Raw genomic sequence first — 26,408 nt, 5'->3', positions numbered from 1 at the left:
CAGGCTTCCCAGGGAAGTGGTTGAGACACCATCCCCGGAGGTATTTAAAAAGACGTGTAGATGTTGTGCTTAGGGACATGGTTTAGTGGTGGACTTGACAGTGCTGGACTTGACAGTGCTGGGTTTACGGTTAGACTCGGTGACCTTAAGGGTCTTTTCCAACCTAAATGATTCCTTGATTCTATGATCCCTGATGCCTGACAATCCCTTTCAAAACAAAAGTAGGTCTCCTACTTTGATCCACTTATGAAGAGTTGCTCTGGGGTTTTGGAAACATTATAAATTATTCTGTCTTTCCAATATAAATAACAGTGCTTCCAGTATCTATACCCACAAGCAGTTGGCTCCTGTACCATTCAAATTCAAACACCCATCAACAACGTGAAGATCAGGTCCTGAAGCCCCCTCACAAAGGAAGAAGGGCCAGGCCACGCTCCCAAGACCCATAGGCAGGCTGTCTGGTGCTTGCATCCTTCCACAGAAGAGTACAGGAAACCTGGTGTAAGGATCTAATTAGATGGTTTGCAACCATTGCCAGGAGTTGGGTCAAGTAGTCTGCTCCCAGATGAGGAATTATCAGGCTTAACAAGCAGTGGCTGGCATGGCCAGCATTTCCTCTCCAAGTGACCCAGGACAACTGATTCTTCTCAGCCACCATGAGATGCAGCTTCAGTAATTAGGAGCCTGCTTCTGCTCAGGATTTTCTAGTCAATCAGGAGACTTCCCAGAGCCTTTCACTCTCCGAATTTTTTATATTATCATGGGTTTAGGTCTACAAAAGTCTCCAGCTGAGTAAAGCAAACCTGATCAGTCTTTGGTGGGTCTAAATTGATATTCAGAGTGAATAGTGTTGGGTCTGCTGTTGGACATGCAGAATTTAAGCTGATTTCCTGTGTTTATTTTTGTGATGAATAACATTGACTGATACGTCTTTTCTTTTTTTTTTTTAAGACTTCCTCTTAACAGCAGTTATTCCCCCTTGTAGCTGATATCCTCACTAGTACCTTTACTCCTTGCCTGAGTACACTTAAATGATATCCTTGCCTCTGGGAAATGCATCCCAAACTCAGGGAAGGAAGCCAGGTCTAGGACTCAAACCAAAACTCATGGAAAAGGGTAAGAGTCTTTATATTGACCGGAGTATGTTTGGGTTCAGGCTCTTACTGAACAATTTGTTTAGAAATGGAAATAACAAATTTGCTCCTTACACTTCCAGCTTCTCACTACGTGAATCTATGTCAAACAAAACAGCTGCACTGTTCCCCTCAGTACAGAAAGTCACGTACTCACTGCAGCTTTAAATACAAAGTGAATGTAGTATCCATTTATTTTCTCTGCCTGGAGGAAACCCTTCCATTTCTGTTCCCCTGGGGTTGCACATGACAGCAATTGCCTCTTACATGGCATGAAACACGTACAAAGATTACAGTGTGTTTGTGGTTATCTAGCTGCTTCCATAAAACAAAAAGCTGTTGAGAGCCAACAAACATTGTTTCAGTAAAAAAACCCTAAAAACCAGAGAAAGAAGCATGGTCAGGCTTTTCTTCTTCTTTTTTTTTTTTTTTTTTTTTTTAATCCCCAGCAAAGTAGGAAGCGTGGTTTGTCCTGAAACGTTCCCATAAGCAGTTAGTAGCAGAGGTTGAGTCTGACTTCAGCTGAGTACAAACAGAGAGGAGATCTCTGCAAGGTCAGTGGTAGAAACTCTGCAAGGTCAGTGGAAGCCCAAACCCTTCCCTCCACACAGAGCAAACCCGGGGGCAGAGAGCTTCCTTGGGATCCCCCAACTTTTCTTTGGACTTATCCTGCAATGCAGAGGACTCTGTCTGGACCATTTTGTCTGCAGAGCATGTGAATGAGATGGGCTCAGCAGAGGCTCTGCTGCATCTGAAGGTGCCTTGTGCTGCTCTCCCTTGCTCTGCGGAAGGTAATTGCTGCTCCCCAAGGACAAGCACTGTAGCCCCTGCTCTCCTGGGAAGAAAACACATTGGTCAGGAAAGAAACCTGAGCTCCTGCATGGTGAGGAAAAGCCCAGTAACAGTAATTTAAGATTCTGTGGCTGTTCCTCAAGCTGCTCTGTGCTGATGCTCTCAGGCAATTTAATACCTGAAAGGCTACCTCCTCCTGTTCACTGCTTAGTAGAAGGAAAAGTTTTACTTTGCCTGTAAAAAGAACGTTCATTAACTGGCATTAACATGCAATGTAGTGTTCAAAAACTGCCTTATCAACAGAACATCTGAGGTAAGAGCCATCTGCATTGCAAAGGCTGCCCACAGCTCTGCTCAGGCTGTGTGGAAAATACTCTGACCCAAACCAGGGTGAAAGGATAGAGGGAAGGGACCAAAGTGCCAGCTGAGACCAATGAAGCCACAGTGGGAGTCTTTTTCCTTGCCTCATCCAGGCTGAGTCAGATTGCAGAGTACAGACTAAGACCACTCTCTACTACTGACTTACTGCTGGAGCATGTTTAAGACCTCCAGACATCCTCCCTACCCTCTCCACGATGTCTTTCATATGAAGGTATAAATTGATCTTGAAGGATATTAACTCCTGAGACATCTGTGTATGGCCATAATTAAAATGAAAAACAGGTATTTCAGGTATCCCCAGAAAGTTTCTGTGACACTAAGTGAAGACTAAAGAAGTCCTAGTGAGAGCAGATTACACCTGGATCTCTTTGCTCTATGCTATAGGTGATTACATGCTATAGGTAATTAGGCTGTGGGACTCACTGGTTAGTAGCCAGGTTTAAAGGAGCCACGTGAGAACCAGATGACTGGCATTGTTTCTCTTGGAAAGGAGATGAGTAAGGGAGAAATGCAAATATCCACGGAAGCCTCACTGGATTAGGGAAGAGAGGAGAAGGGGTTTTTTTCCAAGCTTTTAGCACCAGGATAAGAGGCAATTTAAAAACAACAAATGAAATATTTTTGCAGTGTTTAAGTGAGTTGTGGTACTTAATGCCATAAGAAGTTCTCAGGCTGAGAAGGTACCAAGTTTGAGGAGAGACTGCATTCAGAGGGACAAGCAAACTAACTGCTTCTAACTAGCACTGAAATATTGTAGGGCGCTGCTAAGCACCAGGGCTGATGCTGGGATTCAGCCTGGCACAAGGTCAGGGAGGGGCCCTGTCCCCACCCCAGCCCCTGCCCTTGCCTCTCGGGGAGGCCTTGGGGCCTCTGGCTGGATCCTGGCTCCCTGCACCAACCCAGAATGGTAATTGCTGTGTCCTAATGCTCCATATCTCCAGGTAGGTGGTCCCGTTGCGGCTGTTTAGAGAATATGTGATGGGTTAACCCTGGTCAAAATGCCAGATGCCCACCAAAGCCACTCTATCACTCCCCCTCCTTAACTGGACAGGGGAGAGAAAAAAAAATAACAACAGGCTTGTGGGGTTGAGATAAGGACAGGGAGATCACTCAATATTTACTGTCACGGGCAAAACAGACTCAACTAAAGCAAAATGTAATTTATTGCCATTAACTCAGAAAGGAGTAATGAGAAATAAAACCAAATCTTAAAACACCTTCCCCCCACCCCTCACTACTTTCCAGGGCTTAACTTTGATCCCAATTTTCTCTCCCTCCTCCATCCCCAGCAGCAGAAGGGGGGAAACAGGGAATGGGGGTTAGGGTCAGTGAATCACACTGTTGTTTTCTGCCACTCCTTCCTCCTCAGGGGGAGGACTCCTCACACGTTTCCCCTGCTCCATTGTGGGGTCCCCCTCATGGGAGAAAGTCCTCCATGACTTCTCCAGCGTGAGTCTTCCCACGGGTTCAGTTCTTCATGAACTGCTCCAGCGTGGGTCTCCTTCATGGTGTGCAGGCAGTCATCTGCTCCACCGCCCGTGGGCTGCAGGGGGACAGCCTGCCTCACCACGGTCTTCACCACAGGCCGCAGGGGAATCGCTGCTCCGGCGCCTGGAGCATCTCCTCCCCCTCCTTCTTCACTGACCTGGGTGTCTGCAGGATGTTTCTCTCACATATTCTCACTCCTCTCACTCGCTGCAATTACTGCTGCGCAACAACTTTTTCACTCTCTTAAATACATTATCACAGAGGCGAAAAACGCTGTTGCTGATTGGCTCGGCCTTGGGTCCGTCTTAAAGCCGGCTGGCACTGGCTGCATCTGACACAGGAGAAACTTCTAGCAACTTCTTACAGAAGCCACCCCTGTAACCCCTCCCGCTACCAAAACCTTGCCACGCAGATCCGTTACAGAATAATATTCTTGGGGGACTGCAGTGCCCTGGAACTCCTTAGGTCTGGCTTTTGTGACTGGCATTTTTGGGGACGGCAGGGTGCAGGGAGCAGATGCTCATATCCTCACCCCTTTCCTCCGTCCTCCCACAATAGTGGCAGGGAAGCAGGCTGTGTTCAGTCTTCTTTTCATCTTTTCAAGAACATTATTTCCAATGTGAGCCAAGAAGATCAAAGAAAGCATCTAGAATAGAAGGTGCTTACGTGTTTTATGATCCTAAATCCTGCCATTAGAAAAAAATGTCCTTTTAATTGTAATTGTTTTTTAATTAGGGTTTTTGTTACTTGATCTCCATGAACTGGGAAAGGTAGCACAAGTGCATCTAACTTACATCTCAAAAAAAAGACCCCTACCACGCTCACAGCATTTGATCAGTATATGAACTCTGGCCATATGGGCATTCCAGGAGACCCACGTACCCTTGTGCTTCACTTGGTGTTCACTGAGCAACTGGCCAGGAGTGGATGGACAGCTTGAGACACTTCAGGCATGAAGGAACAGGTGTTTAAAGGCAGAAGATGAGGAATAAGATTCATCTCTACAAAATGTACCACGCAGTCATTTAATGTACAGATTTTGGGATGACACTGATACCGACTGAGGGTCCATGTACTAGCTGGCAGAGTGGATGTAGTCTGGCGAGCTTACGGACCCCCAAAAGAGGAGTGTTGGACCAATGACCTGAGTCATTCTTGTAATTATTTTTTTTCTTAATTCTCATGAACCCTGTCAGTGCCTGCAGAGCAGTGAATAGGACTATCTGTCTCTAACTTTGGAAGTAAGTAAACAATATTTATGATGTTCCCATGAACTTGTTTTAGACCATTCTAGAACTTAGATAATTATTTTGTCTTACTGAATACCTACATTAGCATGACACAGACTTTGCTGTCACAAGTCAAATAAAACCATAGCCATGGGAAAAATCAGTAATTTCCTGAGGAGGCTGTTTGAGATCACTCTGTCTGGGGGAACCTCCATCTCCACATCTTTTCTTATGAGTTCAGTGGGACTCACAGGAATTAGCGAGGGTTTTCTGTAAGTGCTAGGTAAATTGATCAAGGCATTGGAGGGTTATGACATTTTCCAGATCGGGGTTTGAATAAAGTTTAGAAAATCTATATTGAGATCCAAGCTATTTGTAAGGGTGCCCAGATGGTATTCTGTGATCGCTACAGAGAAGTCTCTTCTCCCACTAGAGAACATACTCCATCTGCCCCAGTAAGAGCTATGCATGCCAAGCAAGGATGCAAGCGGATAGGCAGAGCAGTAGCTACTGTCAGGATTGGGCACAATATTGGGCTTTTGTATGGGGTGTAAGTAAACCTTTGAACAGGAAAATCAATTCATTTCAGGTTGGTGCAAGCAGAGTCTAGACTAAGAAAATCAAAGCGAGTCAACATCATTTTGCCTCTGACCTGAAAAAGAAGAGAGGACTGCCTTTTAACAGCATAGATGGATATTCACAACAGCAATCTGAGCTTTGAAGCTCATTTCTATTTACAGGCAGACAAGCAAGGCTTGTACGAGGGAACTGAGAGGCGAGCGTGATTGACTAACATGTGGGAAAGAAGAAAAGGTGTGATGTGGGGGTTTTAATACACTTTGCTACTAATTTGGCAGTGAGCTTACATTCAGGTTTTTCAGTCAAATAGTTATAAATTTATTTCTTATGCAAGAAGGTAACTGTTGACTATTTTTGGTTAGTGGTCTTTTTGGTTAGGGTGTGGGTGATGTGCTGTGCCTTGGCGTCAAGCCTTTTTGTATCTTCATGAAAATGACACTTTTCTGCTTTCTATACCTCAGTTCCCAGATCTGCAAAATCACAGCAGTCTGAAATGCAGTGTCAGTGTTTCCAAGCACAGGAGAGGGGTGAATTCTTATCCCGGTTTCAGCCAAGAAATCAGAGAACAAAGCTCTCAAAGTAGCTCAGACCCATACACCAGATCCTTTGGTTTTGTTTCCTGAATTCTGAAATTAAAAAAATAAAAAAATGACTCTTATGTGTTGATTGAGCCTTGTACTTAAGCTGGATGATTTCTGGAGCAAATGACCTTATGCACAGGAAGATATTCATCTATCAATATGGCTTTCAGGCTGGTTGTTTCGTTTGGTCACCTCAGAGCATGGGTAATGCTGCAGTGCTGGTTGTCCGCTTCCAGCCAGCCAGCCATTGCCATCTTCTCAAAACACTTTTCAGGCTAGGAAGCCAAATATCCTTTTCCCATCACAGTAACTCATCTCTTTGTCCATCTGCACATGTTATGTTAGTGACCACAGGCAGGTAATGCTATATGGCTCTCCACATTCTCACCACACTGCATGCACTAGAAACAGGGCAGCTATAAGGAAAAATGGAATTGCTCTCTACAGGCATAAATGGCTTTTTTATATGACTAGAACAGGTCAGAAATGTCCATTTTCATCACTTTGCCGCCCGCTAAAGATCTACTCCTGCTCTCCATATACTAAAACACAAACTACTTCAGAGACTCACAAACCTGCTCTTCCCTTGAAGTCTGCTTCTGGCATTGCCTTTCTCTGAGCAGCAGAGTACCTTCCACTTTTTTATTTGATCACTTTTGCTTTTTGACATAAATCTTTCCCTGACATGCTTTACTTTGACAGTTCCTAATATAGCTGTGCCTAATGAGACAAAATCCAATAGCAGAAGTGCTGATTGCTGGATTAACAGTTTCATATCCATTTTCCTGGGGCAAGAAATAGAAAAATTCATCATCCATTATATGCTACTACAGTGGGAGAATGCATGCCATACCTGGAAAACGTTTAGTTTCTCCTTTGCAATGAACTCAATGGATGCAAGACCACAACTTGAGAAAGAGAGAAAAAAAAATATAGTCATCAGCACTACATATATTGTAACACTTCTCAAAAAAAAAAAAAAAAAGCCCCAGTGAAGAAAAGGGTTTCATCTAAGAAACTGAGATAATTTATTTCCCTAATAAGATCAGCAGTTATATGTAAGGATAAGTAAATATTGACTAGGCAAACATAGTCTGATAAGCAGATCAATCTGTTTCTCTCTTAGGAATACATAGGAATTAACAAGCTTAATAATGTTTAGTATTTCAGACTCAAAGACTAAAATGCCCTGATATATCCTGAAGGAGTAAAAGGCCATTGTATATGACCCCTTACCCTCCTCACCCAATAAATAATTTAACAGTACACACACAAAACCACCCCAGCCCAACAACCAAAAAGAAAGCATATCTACTGTTCCTGGAAGATGCAGGTTCCCCATGCAACAAGAACTGTTATGGGTGTTCATTTTGTGGTCTTATAAACATTTAACCATCAATCAATGCCATCCACAAAGCACTGTTCAGAGGATCAATTTATTTCCAGCTTTTCTGTGCTATTAAATAGAAAATGCAACAGACAAAGGGAGCTTTCATTTTGTACAAGTGGGCTTTTACAATCCGAATGTGTCTTTTGAAGCATGCATTTAAATCAGACAGATATTAGAGGACATTTGGAAGTACATTTGGGAGCACATTTCCATGTGCATATGGAAAGAGAAGGTGGAAACCTATTGTGCAGTCTGTACTCCCTGGTCTCACAGAAAAGTTCTTGCCATCTTAGAACAAATATGTTCTCTCTAGCTCCTTGGGTGCAGGACTCCCCAGTGAGCAGAGTAAGGCAGGGTGGGGAAGAAGGATAGTGCATTTTTCTGAATTGGTTTTCTAGTATAAGTCCCTGACCTTTGTGACCTCTGAAATTGCTTGAGGGATAGCATGGAGTAGAAGACATGCTATTCCTAAAGAAGCATTGTCCTGAAGAAGCATTGGAGTCACTTTCAAAAGAGCTTGCAGCTGGCTGACCTGACAGACTCTCCATCCAAACAATAGACATCCATTTTTTCAAAACCATGGAAATGCTTGTGACTAAGGCAATGGTACAATTTGTTAGTTCCTCTCTTTCCCTTGTCAATGGAAACTAGTAGTCAGGCAACCTTGGTCACTTCAACTTTGGAGTGCTTAGCAGTGAGGGCAGAGGGTGTTATGAAGTTATAGGGTGTTATGAAGAACGGAACAGAGGATCACAATCTATTAGCATTTGCTTGCAGAGTCACAATAGCCGACCCACAGACCCACCAGCCTTTGCTGTTTACACCAAATGATATCCTACTACTTAAAAATCTTTCATAAAATAGCTGGGACTTACCATCTCCATTGGCAAACCCGTTTCCTGGTGACCAGTTCTCTGGCTCTTGACCAGTCTTACAGGCACTCCTGTCCTCTGTGGAGGCGTTTAACAGGCATCTAAAAACTTCAACGTCTGTTCTAAACTTCTGTGGCCAGTGAAAGACCAAGGGCACCCCTAGAGGGCAAACCTATTTACAGGTGGCTGTGCTGTCTGCGATACACGAGGTGACTGTCACTATTGACTACTGGTACGTACAGAGAGGGCACATATGCAAAGACGCTTGTAGATGGCCAGTGTTGGGTGAGGAGCTGGAAAAGTGCTATCCTGGAAACACAACTCACAACCTTCCTGCCCTTGCTGAGTGCGAGACGGAGCAACTGGAGCCTGACATCTTGCTGCTGGAACCCTTTGCCCGGGCAGCCTGGGGTGTCGGGGGATCCTGGCGTGTGGCCACTCCTCCAGCACCCGGCGAGTGGTGGAGGCTGATGGGAAGGCTGTGTGCGAGGAGACGGGGGGAGAGGAGGAGGTGGCTTCCTCCTGACGCCATTTCCGAGGGGTTGAGATATATAAATGAGCCGGTTGCTGCAGTGCCCCGTCTGGGATCTTCAGCCAGGGCACTGGCGTAGACACGCACGGTGCTGGTCTTCCCCCGGCGCCTCGCCTGGAGCCCTCACGCCACGGACAGACTCGTCCTCTGCCCCTTTCTCCCTCCCTCCACCCCGCCAGCACCATGAGTCGCCCGGAGCTGCTCGCCGTCCTGCTCCTGGCCGTGCCGGGTAAGTGGGTCTGGGCTGGGGTCCATGTCCCCCCGCGCCCGGCGCCCGCCGCGGCGGACGGCGCTGCCCCCCGCCCGCCGCCGCGGCCGCCCCGGCCCTTCAGCACCGCGGACAGCGGCCGCCGCAAGGTCACTGCCCGAGGGCCGCGCCGGGCCCGGCCTGCCCCGCCGCCCGGGCAACCGGGCACTGCCAGCCTGGGGACTTTTCCCTTCCCTTCCCTTCCCTTCCCTTCCCTTCCCTTCCCTTCCCTTCCCTTCCCTTCCCTTCCCTTCCCTTCCCTTCCCTTCCCTTCCCTTCCCTTCCCTTCCCTTCCCTTCCCTTCCCTTCCCTTCCCTTCCCTTCCCTTCCCTTCCCTTCCCTTCCCTTCCCTTCCCTTCCCTTCCCTTCCCTTCCCTTCCCTTCCCTTCCCTTCCCTTCCCTTCCCTTCCCTTCCCTTCCCTTCCCTTCCCTTCCCTTCCCTTCCCTTCCCTTCCCTTCCCTTCCCTTCCCTTCCCTTCCCTTCCCTTCCCTTCCCTTCCCTTCCCTTCCCTTCCCTTCCCTTCCCTTCCCTTCCCTTCCCTTCCCTTCCCTTCCCTTCCCTTCCCTTCCCTTCCCTTCCCTTCCCTTCCCTTCCCTTCCCTTCCCTTCCCTTCCCTTCCCTTCCCTTCCCTTCCCTTCCCTTCCCTTCCCTTCCCTTCCCTTCCCTTCCCTTCCCTTCCCTTCCCTTCCCTTCCCTTCCCTTCCCTTCCCTTCCCTTCCCTTCCCTTCCCTTCCCTTCCCTTCCCTTCCCTTCCCTTCCCTTCCCTTCCCTTCCCTTCCCTTCCCTTCCCTTCCCTTCCCTTCCCTTCCCTTCCCTTCCCTTCCCTTCCCTTCCCTTCCCTTCCCTTCCCTTCCCTTCCCTTCCCTTCCCTTCCCTTCCCTTCCCTTCCCTTCCCTTCCCTTCCCTTCCCTTCCCTTCCCTTCCCTTCCCTTCCCTTCCCTTCCCTTCCCTTCCCTTCCCTTCCCTTCCCTTCCCTTCCCTTCCCTTCCCTTCCCTTCCCTTCCCTTCCCTTCCCTTCCCTTCCCTTCCCTTCCCTTCCCTTCCCTTCCCTTCCCTTCCCTTCCCTTCCCTTCCCTTCCCTCTCCCCAGGGAAGACTGAGGGGGGCACAACGATCACATCCAGCTGCTGCACCCAAGGACCACTTCTATGAGAGTGAGATGCCCTCTTCTACACTCCCATTTGTAGCAGGATAGGATTTCTCTGCTTGTCTCCCAGAGGAAGTGAATAACAAGATCTCTTTTTTTCCCCTCCCCTCCCCTTACAGCCATCTCCCTTCCTGTGACAAATGATATGAATAAAGGCGACACTAAGGTAAGGACCGTCCTGTAGTGGAAGGGGCGAGTGAAGATGAAGGATGTGATGTTTAACTTCCACATAGTTGGTTGGTTTTTGTCTGCTTCTGCTGAAATACCCTATAGGAAGTGCCAGGGATTTTCATGAGATCCCTAGAGCAGGATCCATCCCCTACCAGGATTTACCCTTTGTGCCTCCACTTCTGGGCACCTGGGCAGGAGGGAAGTCTCTCAGGATGTACCAGAGGGATAAAACAATCTTGCCTAGAGAACGGTGAGGCTGTGGATAGAGGTTGGCTCTAACCCTCCCTAGTCCTCCTACTTTCAGCTTTTCAAGGCTCCCAACAGGAGGTGACTCAGGGGAGGGTGGGGGAGATATGATTCAGGAACGGGCATTGCTGGAACTGTGTGGTTGGGGGGGGGGGGGGGGGTGGGGGGGGGGGGTGGGGGGTGTATACATCTGTGTTTGTATGTGTGTGGTGGGTTACTTAAACATGCATGTTCCTGAAAAATAGGCAACTGGGTGCTTTCAGATTGTTAATCCGTTGTCAGCTACTGCTCAGCCTGTCTGGATGGCTATGAGCAGTGCAGGACTTGGCTGACCTCTCCAGCCTTCTTTTATAGGCTTCCATGCATACGTCTGTGTCATACGTCTCTGACATCCATAGCTGCACTTTGCAAACTTGTGCACTCCCAATGGGCTTTTGCCACCTAAATGTTTGGATAGGTGTACTTGTCTGCGTTGATTTGTGACTGACACCCACACACACAGCCTTCCTGATATTATAATACTCATAGTCTTTCAGATGAGCTGATCTCTTAGCTGCCCAAATTAAGACTTCTACAGAAATTCCTGTCCAGAAAGGAGACTCCAGCCCTTTTCCCCCTCCTTCTTGAACCACTTTGTTTCCTGAAATCTTCTAGCCACATAATGTTTTTCCCCAGGCAGCAGTAGGGGAGGGCACAGTCACGTCATTCTCAGCCACAGGCTCCATTGTACAGTGTCTCTGCTCATTATCTACAGGGCAAGTGCCATGAGAAAAGCCTCCCCATCTCCTGTCAGATGTGCCTGGGCCTGGAGAGCTGTTGCTTTGTTAAGACTTTTAGCCTGCTTAGCCCTGGCTGGGGCTGAGCCATGAGCTGTGAGCCACTGGGTGCCTGCTTCAGGCTGTGTGCTGCTGAGAAAGGGGACTCGGGGAAAGTACTTGCCCCTTCAACTGTCCATGCCAGAGTAGGATGCTTATTAGGCATCTGGTGGACAATCCATTAATTCCACAGTTTTCCTATGAGATCTCTTACCCAATCCGTTCTATGTGTAAAACATGGCACTGCTGTGGAATCTAGAGCCACTCCATGGAAATGCTTCCACCAAGGAAGGATTTTCTCCCAAGCCTGCCCCCTCTCTGGGTACTACACTGACACAGGCTCTAGCTGAGGGCAAAACCAGACCACACCTTCCTTTTGAATTTGCTGCAACTGGAAGGAGCCATTAGGGATTTTCTGCCTTTGCCATCCTCTGAGATAAGATTTCAGCTGAGGAAGCCCTGGTCTCACAGGACAGATCAGGGCGGGGGTACAGCAGCGAGCACCGGAGCTTTTCCTACACACCATGCTCCATGACATCAGCATTGGTGAGTGGCTCAGGGCTGTGTAATGGGTAGCTGGCACTTGCGGGCATTTCCTGGGTAGCTTTCCAGGCTTTCTAAAACCAAGGGCTTTCCATGGGGAGCTGAACATGACCAAAACATTTACAATACCTCTGGTGTTCACCCACTCTTGTGCTTGAAGGACACTCTTTCCTAGTTACAACCATACATTTCAGAAGGGCCTGAGCACCGCCAAGCTCAAACATGGTGAATTCTGTCCTTGTAAGGACATGATTCTTTGGAGATTTCTGTGTGGGGACAGCATGAGCAGCTCTTAAGGATCTAGTTACATGCTCACAGTTAGAGGATAGCTATGGCAAAATTCCAGTCTGAGTTTCTGCACTGGATTAATTGCATTTATTTGGAAAGGCTCTCCACCATTTCCTGATGCAGGCTGTTATTTCATGACCTTGTGAAGCCTCATTCTGCAAGACTTGCTCTTACAAAAAGTCAAGGAGAGTGTGGTGGAATGACTGCGCTCTTCATTTCATTATGTAACAAAGTCCCTCCACAGAGTTGGCCGTATTTCTGTGGTGACTGATGTGTTTCTTTGTGTTCAGACAAAGACTTTAAATCAGCTTCGAAGTCTTCAAAAAGCTTGTATAGAGTATTCCATTGGGCCAGATTCTTATTTCTCCTGCTGAGAAAGTCCTTACTTCTGAAGTTGCATTGAATACCACTGCAATAAGTGGCTCCAGAAGTTGGGAAATGAGGGAATTATCAGAATCTGGTGTTTGTTCTAGTTAATGGTAGAGCGAAGCAACTCGAAGTCTCCTAAAATCAATATTAATGGATTGCTTGTGGTATAGGAGAACAACACCAGGGAAATTTCCCTGCTTTCTTTTTGTTAGATCTTTCCTGTAACATTTTTAATCCAGCAGGCAATCCCCTCAAACTGTGTAAGTAGTTATAGGAGTTCAGTATTTTGTGTCTGTGACCTGCAAAAGCAGAATTCTCTCCTTACACAGAGCGAAAATTTGCCCATCCTAGCTGGTCAATGAGTATACCCGATTGCTTGAATGAGCAACAGTGTAGATGACTGGGAATTGCTGACTTGTGTTTAATTTCTACTGCAGCCGCAGTACTCTGCTCTCCTGAGAATGGCACCTTGTGAGGGAAGTCAGGGCTCTGTGGGCTGCCTGCAGAAATCATCAGGAGAAAGAGGTTCAATGAGTGAATTTTTTGCCCCAAGGCTTACTTGTATTTTTTTTTTTTAATTTAGCCTCTCTTTTTCCACAGGCACTTGTGAGCCCTGCATACTTTCTAGGCTGCTTATAAACAATCATCCTTTTGAACTAAGTAGCCTGATTCCTGCACTACTAACCAGCACCAGGCTGTAGTGATTGCTGCTTTCCTTCCTGTGTGACCAATTTGGTCTACCATGACCACACAGCAGGGCTCCTGGTGGTGTGTCTCGGTGTGGCGAGCATGCCTTCTGCCCCGCCAGAGGTGCCACCTTGCCTTTGCGCCTGTGGCTTTCATTCTCCTACCACACATACAGCACTGGGTGATCCCTGTGGGATCAGTGGTGCTGCAGTTGTATGGGTGAAGAGCTAGGCCTGCAATCTCAGTGCAGGTGGCAAACTAGATAAATAATGGTTCTCATTTTACACCAAAGAAAAGGGCTGCTGGAAAGGCAGGCCCATAGTTCATCCTTTTCTGGGAAGCTGCCTCAGAGAGTTCCAAATGCTTCCAAGGAAAGTGTGGGAACTTCCTTCCTTTCAGATGACTACCTCCGTGTACAGCTCTTCCAGTCTATAATAGATGACTTGAACATTCAAGCACAAGGTCAAACACTTCTCCAGAGTGTCCTGTCCTTCCTTAGGGCTTGAGAGCAGTATTTCTCACCTGTGTTTGAAAGTACAATTGGCCTCACCTCACCCTCCATGCCTGGCTGCAGTCTAACTATGGTGCCCTTCTCAGGGATTGAACAGCTTGCAAGATTTCAAGGTCTCCTATTGAAGATCTATGACCACTTGTTGCCCTCTCCAACCTCGCTCTGTATCCTTTTATGAGATTCAGGCTGAGATATATTGACTTAAAAGAGGATGATTTTGAGCTTTCTATGTATATATCCAGATCCCCTTTAATCTCCTGATGCGCCCAGCCTCTAGGATGGGGTAGAGTCGTGAGATCCTTAGCTGAAGTGCATGACATGTTGAAGAAGCTCCTTCCATTGCCGTGTGTCATTTGCTCACTTCTCAGTTTCAGAAGGTACCTTCTGTTCCTGCATTAGGTAAAACAGCAACCGAACATTCAGTTCTGGCTCAATCAGAAAAAAAAGATCTGTGCCATCATCTGCTGTATTTTAGCCTTTGTAACAAATAGACTTTGGGGAAAAAAAAAAAAGGGGGGGGGGGAGAAAACCGCAGTGGTTTAATTTGTATTTTTGTCTTTTTCTAGGTGATGAAGTGCATTGTAGAGGTCATCTCTGACACTTTATCAAAGCCAAATCCCCTGCCGATCAGCGAGGAATGCCTAGAAACACTCAGAGGAGGTACAGGCTCAGATCTAATGCCGGGTATCAGCAAGAGCAGATCTGGCAAGCAGGGGCTAGTCCTGCCCTGACACATGCTCTAGCACCTGACAAGGGGTCCCTGACACACTCATCTTGCTCACTTTCACCCCCTGGGCTGCACCAGGCCCCAGAAGCAGGGAGGGAGCCGCTGCTCAGCCCAGGCCGTGCATCATGCTGGCACCATGGCCAGAGGAGTGCTGGCTGACATGAAGCTGCCTGGTTTTCATGGGACCTTCCTGTCATTTTAATCACACAGTTAAAAGATGTGGCAGCAAATCAGGCCAAGGGAGAAAAAGAGTAAACAAGGAGGGAGGTGGCATTTGGGGTTCTTTTTCATTTCCTGGGTGGGGGGGGGAACTTGTCTCTGGTCATCTTCTGTACCAAGTTTCCCCTATTGCAGATGAACGTATCATTTCTATCCTTCGCCACCAAAATTTATTGAAGGAACTTCAGGAAATTGCTGCTCAAGGTACAGTGTCACTATAGTTATTTGGGAAGAGGGGTTTCATCTGTTGTAGCCCCTTGCACAGTTTTGTTGTTTGGGTTTTTTTGTATTTTATGTTAATTTGACATCATATAAATGTGCCTTAAGAAATATAGTTCCTGGACTTACAGTAGAGACTGGGTGAGTAGGGGCAGGAATTTTGATTATAACAACTCCAGTATGCATCTGATGGTTTAAATGACTGTCAGTGTAACTTGGTGGTGATGCAGAGTATAAACGTTCTGGGGTGGGAGAACCCTAAGAGGAAATACTGTGATTTAAGTCAGAAAATAACCATCAGCTCCCAAACTAGAATGAAAGGCAAGAAAAACGTTCACTGTTTGTGCAACTGGAGTCCAGCACTGAAGCTAGGTGTGGCAGAAGGGAAGCGTCACTGAGCATCGAGTGGGACTTGCACCTAAAAGACTGAAATGAAAATGTCCTTGAGATATTGGGAATTTTTCTGTTGGTTTCCTTAGCTTGAATGCAAGTTTCTTTGGTTTGCAGAGGCACAGGCTGCTCACTATGGGTCAATGAGGGAGCAGCAGCAGCACAGAGATGTGCAAAGGGATGTGCAAGGGGAAAAAGGGCTTTTCTCAGGTGCCAAGGTCCCCGGCAGGTCCCAGACAAGGTTATTTCAAAGCCAGTGCAGGTCCCTCTGCCTGGGTGGTCCGACTCAGGCTGCAGCAGGGCTCTCCCCATGCTGCAGGGAGAGTAGCCTCTGGGCTTCCATGCTCCTTCTCCCCAGGGTAACCCAGCTGGCAGGCTTCCCTCGCCAGGGCGTCCCTGTGCCCTGCTCCTGTGTGGTATGGCTGCCAGGGATGGCTGGAAGACAGTGCCACCAGATTGCTTTCAGAGCAGGGAAGCCACAGAGGCAACAGCGACAAGGGAGAGGAAAAAGTCAGAAAGTCAAGAGTGGGAGAGAGCCTCAAGCAGCTTCCAAGTCCATAGTTGGGTCAGTACCCAAAAGCCACTGGTGGAGGGGCCAGTTGGACAGTGACCTCAGACTAGCTCTGATGCTCTGATGATCCATAAGAAAGGAACAGAAGAAAGAAACCTGGGCGTCTTCAATGTGCTGGGACACAGCTGCCCAGCACACCATTGTCGTGAGGAGGAGTGCTCAGCTATCAGACAGGCTGTGCCATAGAGCACACAGGAGGAGTCCACGTGAAGGGACTTGTTTCACAGAGATGCAACTTGCTCCACTCTTTCCTTGGCTTGAGCTCCTCACACCATTTTGTCCTGGGGTAACACGAGCTCTAATCTACAGATCACAGTGACTGGGGGTGGGAGAGTTGTGTAACCCAAGGGAAAAGCAAAGGTGTTTATCTTGGTCTCTTCTATGCTGGCTGCAGCTGGTCCTGCTCAGGCTGGAGAGCCAGCACCATCCAGCTTTGCCCAGTATAGGGCTAGAGAGGACTGGGCTGGCAGTGTTGGCTCTTGCCTTTGCATTTTGGTGTAGAAGCAGGGCGTGAGCTGGGTTAGACAGGGCTTGCTTGGCTTGCAGATCTCTTTGGGATGGGGCTTCCTGGGGAGTGCTGGTTGCCGGGGCCACTGAGCGCTGACCTTCAGCTCATGCTGCCTTCAGACACCTTTCTGCAGGGAGCTGCTTTTGTCAAGCTGGCTCCATAATCCCAGAGGCTAAGGTATGGGGCCTTGGAGCCCCGGACTATCCCCAGAGTGGAGCAGGAATGAATGCTGCTTCTTTTCCCCAGCACCCTGGGGACATGGGCCCCCAGAATCAGGCTGGAAGGCACAGGGGCTCATGCCAACAGAGGTATGTGGGCAACATCTGTCAGGAGGCAATTTTTATCCTTCAATACTCCAATGCTTAACTCTTTTGTTGTTTGCCTCAGTGTGTTGCAGTTCAGCATCTCTTATTCCCTAGCTTTCCATCAATATTAGTTTTCCTAGCAACCCCTCTTCTCTGTTTGTTTAGAGACCTTTTTCTTTCCTGCAGATGATGTTTCTGATGGTGGCTTTGTTCTGTAGTTCATTCGTGTATCCTCCAGTCTCACTCCTCACAGCTCCCCTTTGGCAGATTTGTCCATCGTAGAAAATAAACATGTAATTATAAAGGGCACAAAACTACTTTCCTACCTCTACTTTCTGAAACACAGGAGGGGCTGTTGCCTTGTCCTACATTTTGTTACTTTATGCAGGTGCCAATGAGAGAACTCAGCAGCAGAAGAAAAATAGTGGCTTCGAAGATGAACTTTCCGAAGTCCTTGAAAGTCAGAACAACAAGAACAAGCAGAGAGGTCAGTGTCAGCCTCCCCCCACCCAGGAAATCCAGGTCAGGCTGTAAACAAGGATGTTCTTTCTAACAGCCTTGATATGTCCATCTGTTTCTCATTTAGGCATCTTCTTTGATGCTGCTGCTGACATACACAAGCAATCCAGTGTTTGCTTTGTTCTTATTTACCAGCTTAAACAACATGGAATTTCTGAGCTATTGTAGCTAGTGATGGTCAAGTTATCAAACTGATACTGATCTTTTCCACCCTGCTGCCAACACTGTCACTTACTCCTAATGCTTAAAATGAGCCACAGACAGGGAAATCCTGTACTGAAAGACTCAGTGTCATGGGCAAGAGTGAGCTGGGTCTGCTCCTGCCACCCTTGTTTCCAGGCATCCAAGACATGAGGTCATGGGTCTCTGGAGGGAAAATTGAACTTGGGATACACACAGCATGCACACCCACACAAAACACCTGCATCTTGGAAAGACCACGTTCAGCAGGGATTTCCCCTTGTCACTACGTTTTTATGGCCTTGCTAGAGACAAGCAGTGTAGCGGAAAGGAGCGTTCAGCCCCCTCCCTCTTCCTCGTCAGGAAGAGACCATGCCAATGTGGGGTAAGCAGCAGCACCCCTGCAGGGGGTCTTGAGTGGGCTCTGGGGTATGTGACTGAGCCACAGCAGCACAGTGATGCTATGACATCGGCCCAAAGCTGCCCAAAGCAACGAGGAGTGATACCTCCGAGGGCTGCTGTTGCAGCCAGCACGGCCAAACACCAACAGAGAGGATGGGTGCACTGGATCCCCGTTTTGCTCCAGCAGTGTGGAGACTACACAAGGAGAAAGCATGGCACGTTGGGCTGTGCAGGCCCCCAGGCAGACTGGTGACCCCAGTGCAGTGTCACCGGTGGTCACCAGTCCTGTATGACTGGCTTTCTGCTTCCCCTCACCCCAGCACAATCCTCAGCCCTGCTTGGGACCATGCTTGCCTTTCCATACCCATCTGGTTTTTCCCACTGCTCTTTATTCCCCTATCTTTTGTTTTGCAAAGTGATTTCTATGTCTAATTATGTTAAAAGAGGCCAGTTTCTGATATGAGCAAGAGCAAATACCCAGGCCACATTAAGCTCCTGCTGAGTAGCTGCTTTGCAGAAGCAGAGCTTCCCCCCTCCTCCGGCTTGCCCACAAACAACTCTGGCTGCCTCTTCAGCCTGGTGTAAGGATGTGATGTTAGTGCAGCACTCAGTGCAGGGAGAGCTGTGCAAGTGCCATATTACACGCCTAAATAATTTCATTTTGCGTGCGATCTAGTTTCATGCGGGGCAAATTTGTAGCTGGCGTCTCAAGAGATGGTGATGAGGACCATGCTGCAGCAAAGCACTTCAGCATATGTTTAACTTCAGCCTTGCAAGTCTCTCCAGGAGAGCAGGCACCAGTGAGCTCACTGGCTTGCTTGAACGCAAGCATATGCTGAAGTGACTTGTGAAAGGATCCATGGGCTGGTTAAGCAGATTGCTGAGAGGGGCTGAAGCTCCCTGAGAAACACACAGGCTTTGCTGGTTGTGAAACGAGCTCTCAGGAGAGGTGTTGCTTCTTGCTCCTCCCTCTGCAGATGCGGCAGGGGAGCGCCATGAAGAGGAGCAGCCCACAGGGTCCCTGGCTGAGCTGGTGGCACAGAAAATCCAACAAAATGAAGATTCAAGAGAGGAGGGAAAAAACAGCCTGGAGGAGAGGGAGCCCAGGCCACGGGATGCCGACTCTGGAGAGAAGGAGGATCGGGAGGAAGTGGAGAGCAATGAGATTGGGGACAGACGGGATGTCCAGCGAGAACAAGCTTTGGACAACCACATCAGCAAGGACTTCAGTGAGGATGAACAGCAGCAGCAAGAGGATGAAGAGGAGGAGGCCAGAGGCCCCAGGGACAGCCTGGAGCTTGAGGATGAGGGAAAGCAGCCATCCAGGCAGGGCCAGGAGCAGAGCAAGGAGGTGGCAGGGGAGCGCGTGGAGCGGGAGGATGATGGAGGAGATGATGCCACAGAGGAGGACCCTACTGAAGCAGAGAGGTCACTTGATTTAGCTGAGGAGGACGAGGAGGCTGAGGAGATGCAGGGAGATGACAGTACGTATCCCAGACGAGTGCCCCGATACCTACCTGGGGTGAGCTGAGAGCGCTGAGACAGACAGATAAGAGGCTTTAAAGCCTGAAAGTTCTGGCAGGTGCTTACTGGGTTTACAGAAACACCCCCACCGACAGTCACCCAGACCCCTGCAAGCACTCAACCATGTGGGCCCACGCACAGCGGGTAACATAGACCCGGCAGCTGCCTGATGCTCAATGTTCATAGTAGTCAGGGACAACTAATTTCTTTTTCTTGAACTTCCTATGTGGTTTTTGACTGCTGCCTCCAAGCCCTGATACTGGCACGGTGACATGACAGTGGGTATTTCCAGAATCCTGGGAAAATAGGCCTAAGTCAGGAAACCCTCCTTGCATCACCCCTGAAGGCTCGGTTCACAGGTGGAGCATAACGAGGTTAACACCTATGCTCACTGTTGTGTTTAATGCTCTTTCAGATAATGATGATGCTCTGGGATTTGGCAAAGATGGGCAGAGCTCGGAGGAGGAGGAGGAGGAGGAAGAGCAGCCCCGGGCACTAAGAGGAGGAAGGCATCGCCTGGAGGATGAGGGGATGCAGCGGGAGGAGGACACCTTCCAGCCCAGGGATGCCAAAAGTGAGGAGATGGAGGAGGAGTCCTCCAGAGAGTGGGAAGAATCCAAGAGGTGGAACAAAATGGATGAGCTGGCCAAGCAGCTGACATCAAAGAAGCGCATGGAGGAAAATGATAGTGGGGAAGACCCAGACAGGTCCATGAAAATGGCATTTAGGTCCCGCAAGTATGACTTCAGTAGTCCAGAGGAAGATGTGAGAAGGTCATGGAAGCATCACTCAAAGGAGGACAGCAGTGAAGGAGGTTTCCCTCTTGCTCCCATGCCCGAAGAAAAGAAGGATGAGGAAGGCAGCGCTAACAGGAGAACGGAGGTTGGTATATATAGGCTTAAGAATAAATCCCACCGGGTTATTACTTGGGAATCTGAACTATACTTGGAGATGTGGGTTGTACCTTGGCGTTACACAGCTAGCATTGGTTCTCTGTGACATTAAGGAGATGGCTGGTGGCCTTTCAGTCATTCAGCCCTAGGTGTTACTAAGATTTGCACCTGGCTGTGCCTTTGGTTTTTTGTCTGTATGTAGTGACTAGTGCAAAAACATGCCCTGCCCTAGAGAGTCTTAAAAATGCAACAGGACTTTTGCTCTGGCTAGTGCTAGACATGGTGACCAGACCATATCTGAAGCTTGGGGGTGGGTCTTGTGTCCCAAAGCCCCTCCAAGTCAAAGGGAATGCTTTCCCTGGCTCAGGGACAGAGTGAGTAGTGTCAGACCTCCTACAGAGGAAAACCAGGGGCACAGCCATGGTGAGAGAGCTGGAACGTTGGAGTGGAGATGGCCAACAGATATGGGAATACATCTGAGCCAGGCTTCCAAAGCCAGAGACCTTCCCTGGTACCTCACGTGATGCTATGTGGTGGCTCAGCACCTCCCTGGCAGCCAGAAGTGATGGTTTTGCCTTTGTGCTGTGGCCCAGCTCCAGGCATGGATATTTCTTTGGGACAGTGCAGGGAGCTGGACAGTGGGGGCTGGGCATGGGCTCTCTGGGTGTTTGCTCTGGGACAAGCCATGATCCGGTGCCTGTGAACAGCCTGGGGCAGCAGGTCAGTGATGCCAGTTTGCTGCAGCTCTCTTGCCTCCAAAACAACCCTCTTGCCTTGGTTATGCACCAAAACATTGCCCAAAGATTGCCCACAAGCAGCCCCTGCTGAGAGGGCATCTCCAGTTGTTGGTTCAAAGCAAAGCCAAACATCTCCGCTCCAAGCAGGGATGTAGCAGGTGTCCACCAAGGAGGTGGGCACCTGCCCCATCTGCCTCCTCACCACCATCTGCTCATGTCCCAGGTCTCTACCCCTGGGAAAGCTACTCCCCACCCTTCCCTGCCAGTGGCTCTGGGGTGCACCTTGTCTGCAAGGTGGTGGGCCCAGCCTCCGAATGGGGACTGGGAAGGAGGTTGCTGAGGCTGCAAAACTGCTATGTTTACACTCGCAACAAGACTTTCTGGTTTGTGGGGGTTTTTTTTAAAACTACATCAGGGCCTCTGGGAGTCAGCGAGGAGGTGCCAGAGCAGGCACTGGGCCATGAGGGAAGGGAAGGCACAGGCTTTGGCTCTGCCAGAGCAGCTGCCATCCTGTCCCCTCTCCTCACTTTCAGGCCACATGGCTGCAAGGCTTGGCCAGTGAGGCTAGTGTGGGCACAGCCAGGGGCTGAGAGTGCTGTCCCTTGCACTCACTGGGGCTCTGCCTGTGAGTCTGGGCAGGAACGAGCCAGGGCACATGGGCACAGCATGAGGCAGTGGTTTGCGTCTGACCTCTTCTCTCTTTGGGTGCTGCAAGGGATTTCAGCACAGCACTATTTTCCCAATTTCTGAGGGCACCAGTTGGAGCCAAAGTTGTCCTCCAGCAAGGCGAGCCTCAGCTGGCTGCTGCTTGACCTGCTTCAAACAAAATGCACTGGAACAGCCTCTTGGACTCAGCCTGGCTCCCCTGGGCACTGTCAGGCACCATGAGCTGCTGGCACACTGCTGTAGCTGGAGCTTTCCCAGGGGCTGAGCCAAGGGCCCTGCAGAAGGGCAGGGTGACTTTTTCTGTGCTCAGGAAAATAGCTCAGGGATGAGAAAACTGACTTATTTTCACATACTTACTTTATTTTTTCCACACCAGCCACATGCAGTGCAGGCCGGTGGCTCAGTGTTGGCCCACACTCGATGGCTGCTGCAGGCAGTGATGAGGCTCTGCTCCCTCCGCACAGAAAAGGGGCCATCACCTCAGCTCTGCCAACAGGAAAAGGCACTTTTAGCACCAGCAGCCCCAGGTTTGCTTCCACAGAGCCTGCTGCTGCCCTGGAAGGGCACATGATCTGCAGCGAGCCCCAGGTGACTGCAGCTGTGAGGGACAGGCAGGACTGCGTTGACAGCAAGACAGGGCCAGTTGTGTATGACCGGAGTTCAGGGAAAGCCATACAGTTATGAATTTGAGTACCTGTGCTAAATAAAGTAGCTTCAGGTGACAGCATAGATATACAAGAGCCACTATAGAAAGTTCCACCAGCAATGGGCAGCTTGAGCATTTAAACTGGTGGCTTCCTCAGTCACTATTTTCCTAAACAGAAAAGCCTCTTCTGGGACTGGAGGTACATGCAGACACCCAGTGCAGTGTGGGGAGAGGGGACACAGCTGTCCCCTCCATGAGCGGGGCATATGCTGCACCTGATGCAGGTGGCAGGCACCTGTGCCCATCCCAGTTTGGCACCACTGCCTCGACACAGGCACCCAGTGCTGTTTGGCAGCGCCCACCCTGGCCCTGGATCCCCGGCAGCCATCTCCCTCCAGCCCCACAGTCTGGAGGGAGACACCCGTCGGGGCTGCCCTGCCTGGCAGTGGGGCTGGGGAAGGATGGTGGCTCCATGTCTTGTCCCCATCACCGGCTGCAGTGATTTAACACTGGGACAGGACTAATCAGTGCTGTGCACAGACAAATGTCCAGAGGGGTGAATGCAGGAGTGAGCCGAGGAGATGGGGCAAGACATGGCTGTGCTCGTGCCACCACTGGCAGCTAGCCCTGGGAAAGGCTTTCCGCAGCTCTGTGGGGCGAGGGCTGCCCACCCGCAGCTGCTCACACATGTTCTGGGCTTTCGTTGCAGGACCAGGAGCTGGAGAGCCTGGCTGCCATCGAGGCCGAGCTGGAGCGCGTCGCCCACAAGCTGCACGAGCTGAGGCGAGGCTGAGGGCCCCAGCCCTCCCCGCGCAGGCGAAGGCCACCGCCACCGCCCTCCTCCCTCCCCACCGCGTTTTCATTTCCTGATTTAAAAGCAGTTAAGCCGGAGCAGAAGCATCGTGCCTAGGAAACCGACCTCGCTAGCGCCCAGGCCTGCCTCCCTCGCCATAGTGTTGTGCCCATCACTGCTTCTTCACCTCACGCTCCCCTGTCTACATGGATGCCCACCCGCCCAGCCGGGCGCTGGTGGGTGCGAAGCGCAACCTACACATATTTTCTGTCTGGGTGGGGGATTTTTCCCTCTTTTTTTTTAAAGACAAGACAGCTTTCTAGAAAGTTCTCCTTCCACCGGTAGTTTCACTGGGTAAAAAACTGCAATAACTTGTTATCTTTTGATTAAAAGCTGAGAACTCTGACTGTAATATATTCTATATAAAAAATTTATCTAAGGAAAAATAAAACTGCAGTGGGTTCCTTCCTTTGTTTTGGCAGCTTCAGTCTTGGTTGTCAGTATGCTGCAGGGCTTGTACAGTCCTGGCAGAGAGGAAGGGGAACAGAGGCCTCCCCTCACCACAGACAGATCGTGATGGCGTTTCCCTCTTACCCAGGCTCCGGTGCTGCTGCCCGCTGAGGCCCAGCACGGAGGACACCTCCCTGGGGTCCCAAGCACTGCGGGGCTCTCCCTGTTGGCCCAGGGCCCAGTGGTGCCGTACGGCCCAGCCCTGGCACTGGGTATCCCGGGTGCTTCGGTGAGGCGTGGGCCACATCCGTAGTCATCGACAAACACAGGGCTGACCAGAGAGAAAACAGTTTAGAAGTTTAAACACTGGGGCAATACTTGACCAAGTCAAGCTATTTGGACAAGACACGAGTGGGTTAAAAAAAAACATGTAGTAAGAATAGGCTAGTGATGAGAAAACCCGCTGGCCTGCAGTCCCACAGAGGTGAAGCCAGTCCTGGGCAGACATCCCTCCTGTGCCTTGGCTCTCAGGAGCCACGGTGGCCTGCAGCACAGTGCTAAGAGGCGGAACCTTCCCATCAGCTGCAGCCTGGCTTCAGGCTGCAGGCCAGCTGGAGGACCAGGTGGAGCCTGGGCTGGGGAGGCTTGCCCCAAATGTCTCTGAACACTGACCATAGGATTTTAGATTTTCTGTGTGTATTGGCAGGAGAGGAAAAGAGCATCCCGCTGCCAGGGCTGTATCCCACCCCCCAGTTTGAAGCTCAGTTGTCTCCCATCACCTGCAGCCCACAGAACAGCCAAGATGCTTGGGGACAGCTGCCAGGCTTTGAACTCGACATACTCCTTTATTCTGCTAAAAACATCAGTGTTGTGGCAGTCTCTGCTGGTAGCATCACCCATACAACCCCTGGCAAACTCAGGTCTACATGTCACAATAAAGTAACAGAAACCCTGAGTCACCACCCCGCCACCCCTGTGAAAATTAACAAAAAAACCCTCAAACCAAAAAAACAAACCTAAGAAAACAAACAACCCACCACAGAAACACACCCACCTCCAAAGGAGTTAGACAAGTTTTTCCACAAAGGATGGCAGCAGCAGACAGAACTTGTCTATTGCTCTGCAATATCAACACAAGGAAAAGTAACATTACTCGATGGAGCTACTGTAAATACTTTGAATATTCAAGTAATCATGAACAATTGGGACCCAAAGACTTTCTTCAAAGGGAAAGATGGAGTACAAGGCCTAAGCACTGGGCCTGGGAGAATGCCCCACCAGCTGGTAAATGCCAGCCCTCCGACCGGCTGTACCTCTGCTCTACGCTGTCCCTCAACTCCCCACTGCAGGGCTGACCTTGAGGCCGACCCGAGCGCTGATCCCCAGGCAGCGTTCAGACGGGCGCCCTTGCAGAGTGCTTGTTGCTTAGCAAAATGTAATGCTGCTGGGTGAGAGAGTCCGGATTAAGAATCCTGCTAGGTTTTAAGAAATCAAGAATTCCCTATCCAGGATGACAAAGGAAGCATCAGCCCAGAAGCCTACGCTAGGAATAAACGCTCAAGTACAGCAGCAGCCTAAATCCCAGTGATGTTCAGCTGTATTATACAGTAAGATAAAAATAGGGACTTCCCACTAGTGCTAGAAATCAAATCAAATCTTGCTGGTACAAGGAGGTCCAAAGTAACTGCAAACAACTGCACTGGGGAAGAATGTCAAAACCAAATTCTCACAAAAATGGGCTTCCCAATCTGCTCATAAAGAGAAAGCAAAGTAGAACTTGTTATAAGGCATTTATTTTCATTATGTGTTGGAAAGGGACAATTCTGTCTTCAGAACAATTACAGAGATAATGCCACAATACCTACTGCATATTGCTTTACTGTTGAAACCAAAACATTGTCCAAAACAAGTGCTTGGCAAATGAAAAGAAAAATGAACATATAACCATTGAAATCAATGCGGTTAGATGAAAGCTCCATCTTCATTGTCAGATCTGATCAGTCATGCAATTGAAGACGCCAAATAGCAAGTATTTTTGGGTTTTACAGTAAGCCATGATCTTTTAAGGGTTTATATAATTCTCTACAAATTTAAGTACAAAATGGGAATTATGTTTCAGTAATCATAGTGAACCAGGCTGAAGCGAATCACAAGACACACCTGTTAACACTGTACAGCTGGATTTGAACACAGATATCGATGAACTTGCAAAACCTAGCACACACACAAAATGGTCCCCAAGATTCAGCCACGCTTAGGTGGGGAGCAATGCTGGAGAGTGAAGGAGAATATCCAACACTACTCGCACCCAGAGGGCCAGTTTTCTCTAAATTGTTGGGATCCCAAAGAATTGTTGTTACTCCATTTTAAGAACAACTGTGTTTTAGTACGTGGTTCTCACAAGGGTATACACAAGCTGTATCAAATACTGAATCAGAAATAAATAATAAAAGATACATCTAATACATCTTTTATTTTTAATATTTTTTTTACAGCACTGACTTTACAAGAGGATAAACAACTCATTTTTAGGGGCTGCTAACATCTGAAACAAAGAAGTCACTATTTTATATTCAACATAGACTTAACCTTTTAATAACTTTATATATGTATATATATGACTTTTCACACAAAAAATGTTAAAATAATTTATATCTA

The 26,408-nt window shown here is 48.9% G+C and overlaps 1 protein-coding gene across 2 annotated transcripts; it reads left to right on the top strand.

Annotated features, from left to right (window-relative positions):
• The first annotated feature begins 9,160 nt into the window (after window positions 1-9,160).
• Window positions 9,161-23,300, top strand: CHGA (chromogranin A). Of its 2 annotated transcripts, XM_086463358.1 has the most exons (9): window positions 9,161-9,206; window positions 10,491-10,537; window positions 14,568-14,661; window positions 15,083-15,151; window positions 17,329-17,427; window positions 19,019-19,525; window positions 19,981-20,451; window positions 20,608-20,609; window positions 23,217-23,300. In XM_086463358.1, the coding sequence occupies exons 1-9, from the start codon at window positions 9,161-9,163 to the stop codon at window positions 23,298-23,300; spliced, it is 1,419 nt and encodes a 472-aa protein (XP_086319484.1). The 2 variants fall into 2 exon arrangements, with proteins under 2 accessions (XP_086319484.1, XP_086319485.1); XM_086463359.1 differs by lacking the exon at window positions 20,608-20,609 and having other exon boundaries at window positions 19,981-20,447.
• The last annotated feature ends 3,108 nt before the right edge of the window (window positions 23,301-26,408 follow it).

This window comes from Leptosomus discolor, chromosome 3 (assembly GCF_034619465.1).
Source record: "Leptosomus discolor isolate bLepDis1 chromosome 3, bLepDis1.hap2, whole genome shotgun sequence".
Taxonomy (NCBI): domain Eukaryota; kingdom Metazoa; phylum Chordata; class Aves; order Leptosomiformes; family Leptosomidae; genus Leptosomus; species Leptosomus discolor.
Note: the sequence above shows the minus strand (reverse complement) of the source record. Positions and strands in the feature narration are given on the sequence as shown.